Source organism: Micropterus dolomieu, linkage group LG08, assembly GCF_021292245.1.
Source record: "Micropterus dolomieu isolate WLL.071019.BEF.003 ecotype Adirondacks linkage group LG08, ASM2129224v1, whole genome shotgun sequence".
Classification (NCBI taxonomy): Eukaryota; Metazoa; Chordata; class Actinopteri; order Centrarchiformes; family Centrarchidae; genus Micropterus; species Micropterus dolomieu.
In genome coordinates, this window is record NC_060157.1 from 19,270,727 (window position 1) to 19,276,710 (window position 5,984).

At 43.5% G+C, this 5,984-nt stretch overlaps 2 protein-coding genes across 2 annotated transcripts in view; both read left to right on the top strand.

Moving 5' to 3' along the window:
* The first annotated feature begins 1,538 nt into the window (after nucleotides 1–1,538).
* On the top strand, nucleotides 1,539–4,345 carry LOC123974751 (adenosine receptor A1-like). The gene is made up of 2 exons (XM_046055636.1): nucleotides 1,539–1,873; nucleotides 3,544–4,345. The coding sequence occupies exons 1-2, from the start codon at nucleotides 1,539–1,541 to the stop codon at nucleotides 4,343–4,345; spliced, it is 1,137 nt and encodes a 378-aa protein (XP_045911592.1).
* A 698-nt stretch (nucleotides 4,346–5,043) lies between these two features.
* Nucleotides 5,044–5,984, top strand: part of LOC123974752 (adenosine receptor A1-like) — a 2,673-nt gene continuing 1,732 nt past the window's right edge. The window contains exon 1 of the mRNA XM_046055637.1: nucleotides 5,044–5,147. Within this exon, the coding sequence (XP_045911593.1) occupies nucleotides 5,044–5,147 (104 nt within the window). The remainder of the gene's footprint in view (nucleotides 5,148–5,984) is intronic.

Here is a 5,984-nt window from a genome sequence, read left to right on the forward strand (position 1 = left end):
TCACATAACTGTTAGCTGACACCCTGGGCTTCCAACCTGCACTTCTTCCATGTACATGAATTACAGTGAGTGAGCACAGTGCACCATCTGGGACGCCTTCACATCCAGTCTACCATCCTGCCTGGGTGTGAAAATAGAGATCCTGCCGTGGTTGGAGAGCTCACGCCTGCTGTTGAACTTTGAACCACAGCGAGGGAGCACAAGATGCCAGTGCTGTAGTTCACTATGTATGTGTGCAATGCGCAGCTGCTCAAGGTTCATTGTGTGTTTCTCAAAAAGCGACGGGAAGGGTTATTGTGTCACGTAGACCTCCCTGACTCCTAAATGGTCAAAGTTAAAAACAGGGAATCTCCTTTCCACAAACCTCTTAGAAAGCTGCAGATGATTTTTTTGAAAGGTGGATCAATAGATCTAAATCAGTCATAAGGTTTCCAGTTGTTGTCTTATATATTTTATATTAATTTGAAAGATAGGGCTGACCTCAGGCTCAAAGCAGAGGTCTTTGAAGTCTGAAGGCATGAATATATTTAGAATGACCTAAATATCTATTTGTATTAGGGATGTATGCTTCTCATTTAAATCTGGTGGTAAGGGAGGCAAAGACAGGAAGTGGAATTCATATTGTGTGCTTCCATAAATGTCCCACTGTTTACTCAGTTCTTAATCACGTAGGGAATTGTATATATGCCACAATGATCTCTGCCATTTTCATTAGCTTTATCTGTGTTATTTCCATGTCAGCTGTGGCAGTTCACCGCCTTACCCTTATCAGAACAGGGACAACAGAGCAAGGTCCATTAGCATTTGAAAGGGCGTGGATGGCGTTGTATAGAACACAAGTGTGAGTTCAAATCACCTCTGCACTACCTGACTTCCTCGGGACGGTCCCGCAGAAGGCAGCAGTATTAATTTATTTCTGCACGGGAAATGAAACAGTGGAACCCGCCAAATGACAAAGATGCAGTCATAGTGAAACAAAGGTTATACATCTCACACAAAAAGGCTATTTTCGGCAACTGCATTAGGCTATTGCTCTTAGTGAAAGCAGAGCGGGGGAGAGAGAAAGAGGGAGAGTTCGTCTGCGCAGGAGCTGCAACTGCGCGCTTTCATCCAGAAGATAGTTTGATATTTGCTTGGTTAAAAAAAAACCCCTGCTTTGTTGAATTCAACACGTCGACTGATGAAGATGATGCACCCTCTAGGATAAATTGGAGCGCACGGGAAGGATGCTGCTCTCACCAGGAGCAGGTGTATTCTGTCAAGTGGAGGCGCAGAGCAGGAGCGACGCACAACAGCGACTGGACCACAACACCTGCTCCAAAGGGAAAGCCCTTATGCTTATGATATACTGCTGGTCAAAAAACCCACTAGATTTTTCTTGAAATGGATATCTGCTAACCAGGAGAAAGTGGGCACTGTGAAACTGATGGACGCACAGCTCGTTTGGAAAATACCGAAGTGACAAAAAGATAACCAAGGACTGCTCTGTAGGCTTCTCTCAAGACTTGTTCTCATCTAGGACATATTCATCTGCAAGAATGCCCGGAGCACTTTCCCAGTGGCTTTACATAGGGATGGAGGTGGCGATTGCAGTCGCGTCTGTGATCGGGAATGTGATGGTGGTTTGGGCGGTGAAAATTAACAAATCGTTGCGAGACAACACGTTTTGTTTCATTGTCTCCCTTGCCCTGGCGGATATAGCAGTGGGAGCCCTCGTTATCCCTTTGGCCATTACGATCAGCATCGGACTCCAAACTCACTTTTACAGCTGCCTGCTCGTGGCGTGCACGGTGCTGGTGCTGACGCAAAGTTCAATCCTGGCCCTCCTGGCCATCGCAATTGACCGCTATCTCAGAGTCAAGATCCCGACCAGGTAATGGGGATGAATAATCAGTGCCACATAGGGAGGTGGTAATGATGGTGATAACAATAATGTTGATGATGACACTGTTTTCTTTCCCAAAAGAAAGCCTCTTCTCACACACAGACACACACACACACACACACACACACACACACACACACACACACCCGGGCATTGATTTGGGTCGTGTATCCTTTCAAAGGATGCCTCCATCCTGCCAGTCCCTTTAATTGCATGTAGATCTTACTCACTAACATAAGAGCCAATCACAGCATGGCTGATCAACCAACAGCTTTAATTAGTTCTTCTGGCCCCAAGATGGCCAATATGTGCGGGAGTGGTACAATAGCAGGACATATGGGGAGTGGGGTTGTATACAGGAGAATCTTTTTTTTCTGTGTTTCTCCAGGGCACAAAAGAGGTCAGGTTTGCTGTCAACTATTCAATCTGTCTCTGTGTATTTATTTCACAGGACCACCAGTGGTTTATCATACCAGGCTGAAACAAAAGACTGAGCAGTGGTGCTGAAAGGCTGAAAAGATAAGCTTAGAGGGGAATTTATTTTCAGACAATATTGTCTGTAGTAGCCTCAAACTTTAATCTCCTGTTGTCTTTACTAAGTCTTCCATGCTTATGATAGCAGTTTATCAGGATTTTATTAGCTTTTCACTGCTTATTTTGTCTGAAACCCTCCAAGCTTAATGCTGTCTGCCATAACAACGTTTAAATCAGACATTGGCTCAGTAGGGAGTGCTCTGCCACTCCCTTCCCACAACGTATATTTGTCAGTAAGAGGGATAATAGTTCAATATAGCAATATAACAATATGTTTTCCAGAAATTAGAATATTTTTAGTTTATGATTTAGTTTGTATTTCTAATTTCAGTCCCCACACTCCCTGTTGTTAAAATCTGCATCTGATATCAGCAGACTGGGTCACAAGGTGTGAATGACAGTCTTCTTGCTGTGCTTCAGACTCAGAACTTACTTAACACATACATCCCTAATCAATTCTAAAGACATGGCAGCTGTGACAGGCGGGCTAAATTGCAGCATTTTGTTTTCGCTTCAGGCTACACATTAGCAAAGGTCAGGATTTTGTAATGCTGTTTCCCTTACAATTACGACATTCGTAAATTTCAACCATTAGTAATCCTAAAGGGATCAATTGTTGCTATTCACACTTTACAACATGCGCTGGATCTAATAACAGTTTTCATCCCTGCCTCTAGGCAAGTATCACGCTGAGTTTCTCTCTCAGGATAGCTGTGATAAGATTTTAGAGCCCCTGCACCTTTTAACGTTATCTACTTCCTGCTTCTTATCCACAAAACACTATAAACAATAAAAAAGTAAAAGTACTGAGCTCTAATAAATTCGAAATATTGAGGAAATTAAAAAAACAATAATTACATTTTGACCTGAACAAAAGAAGCAGCAGTGCTGCAAAGGTTTATTGATGAGGGTTTGCCGGTACTTGCTCAAGTAGAAGTATGTGCTGCTGTGTGTAAAGTGTGAAGAGACGTTGCATTTTAAATGATATATCTCTCTTATGAATCACACCTTTTTTCAATTCAAGGACACTGCCTAAATGAAAAATGAAGTAAATTCAAAAGCACGGCTGCCCTGACAGCGCTGTGAGAGAAAGTGCTGACGTGACGTGTTTTTTGCTCCTGCAGGTACAAGCGAGTGGTGACCCCTCGGCGAGCGGGGCTGGCAGTGGTGATATGCTGGATGGTGGCTTTCATCGTGGGACTCACGCCCATGTTTGGCTGGAACAACCTGAGTCGCCTCCAGCAGAACGGCTCCATCAGCTCTGACCTCATTATCACCTGCCAGTTTGAAAACGTCATCAGCATGGACTACATGGTCTATTTCAACTTCTTCGGCTGGGTGCTGCCGCCGCTGCTGCTCATGCTGGTCATTTATGCAGAGATCTTCTACATGATCCACAAGCAACTTAACAATAAGAAGTTCACCACCAGTCACTCAGACCCCAACAAGTACTATGATAAGGAGCTGAATCTTGCTAAATCGCTGGCTCTGGTTCTTTTTCTCTTTGCCATCAGCTGGCTCCCCCTCCACATCATCAACTGCATCACACTATTCTACCCTGAGTGCGAGAAGCCCATAGTCCTTCTCTACATCGCCATCCTGCTCACCCACGGCAACTCTGCTGTCAACCCAATCGTCTACGCATTCCGCATTAAGAAGTTCCGCACGGCATTCAGGAAAATCTGGCAGCATTATCTCTGCTGCAAGGACACACCAGCTCTGGAGATTCAGCCCAGTGACAAGAAAGAGATGCCCAATCCAGAGCCACTGCAGGCAACATCACCGCAGCCCCTCCAGAAGAACATCCTAAAATCTGATCCAACACAACAGCAGTTGCCTCCAACTGAGCAGCAGCAGGACCTGAGGACCGAACAACTACAGCAACCTAAAGAACATCCGCCCTTACTGGAGCAGAATGTAGTTTAAGCCAAGGAACGGTGGCTGGCTGGGAAAGTAATGATCAGTGCATGAGCATTGGTTCTCTCCTTATCTGAATATGGTCTGAAGAGGAGCATGAAGTGCTACGATGCTGTAGTAACTGAGGCTACTTGGATCTGGAAGATCATTTATCTTTACTCGGGAAAAGTGGATTTACTGAAAGTTTGGTCGGAGCAAAAAAAAAAAGGCAAAAAGGACCTCTGTTAACTTGCAATAATGGAAGTCTTTTTGACAGTGACAGTCTATCTTAGTTACAGACTGAAAGCATTAAGCTTTAATGTTTTGTTCATCATGGCTGGTTGGTGTGAACATTACAAAATGTGCAATATGAGTTATTGTAGTTGGTCAGTATCAGATTCATCAAATGTTACAACCTTCTATAGGAGGAAAGTTTAATACGTTCAATAGAGCAGGTTGATCTTGTAATACTGTGTGTATGTTTAAACTGACAGTGGCTGAAGAATGTGAATGTAATATTAATGTAAATAAGGTACTATATCAGCACACCTTTGGTCACTCATCTCTTGTTCAAGGTCGCAATTGCACAACACTGGTGGAGCAAGTGGCACTATGCGAGAGATTTTGAGAGGTGGTGTGTGCATGCTGATGGAAGGGTTAATAATCCCCCAACTCTTCTCCACTGGAGTCCCTCAGTGATCAAGCAGCACCGATCCATTACAGAAGAGATGGACAGAGATAAGAGACAAGCAGCTGGAGGGAACGGGAGGTTTAACCTTTTAGAAGCTGCATGTGGGAGACTCGAGGCTACAGGACATCGTGGAGGAGAAAGGCAAGATGCACTTAAAGCTGATGTCTGTCCTGCATCCCTGCCAGCTGGTTGTGGGAGCGTTTTTTCTTTTTTTCCCCTACATGGACCGATAATAACCTTATCACAACTTACCACTAGACACAGTGCCTGGCCTTATTCAGTATTTTAAGTATGGAATGGACTAGAAAAGACAACCTGAAGATTGTGAGTATCTTTACTACTGTAAGCTCAATATTTTGCATGTTGCCAAATTGGGGCATCTGTAGATTACTGATTAAACTATGTTCAATGCCGCTGACATACAGTCCCCTCCAAAAGTATTGGAACGGTAAGGCAAATTCCTTTTGTTTTTGTTGTTCACTGAAGACATTTGGGTTTAAGATCAAAAGATGAGAATGAGACAAGAATTAAGAATTTCAGCTTTTATTTCCTGGTATTCACATCTAGATGTGTTAAACAACTTAGGACATATTACCGTTTGTATTCGACCACAGAATTCTCAGGTGAGCAAAAGTAATGGAACAAATAATCTTATAACATTTAAAATAACATTTAATTTAATTTAATTTATTTGGTGGCATAAACCTTGCTTGCAATAACTGCCTCAAGCCTGCGACCCAACGACATCACCAAACTGTTGCATTCTTCATTTGTGATGCTATTCCAGGCTTTTACCGCAGCTTCTTTCGGTTCTTGTTTCGGGGTGTTTCTCCCTTCAGTCTCCTCTTAAGGAGCTAAAATGCATGCTCTATTGGGTTAAGGTCAGGTGATTGACTTGGCCAGTCTAAAACCTTGCACGCTTTACCCCTGATGAAGTCCTTTGTTTTGTTGGCAGTGTGCTTTGGGTCAGTGTCCTGC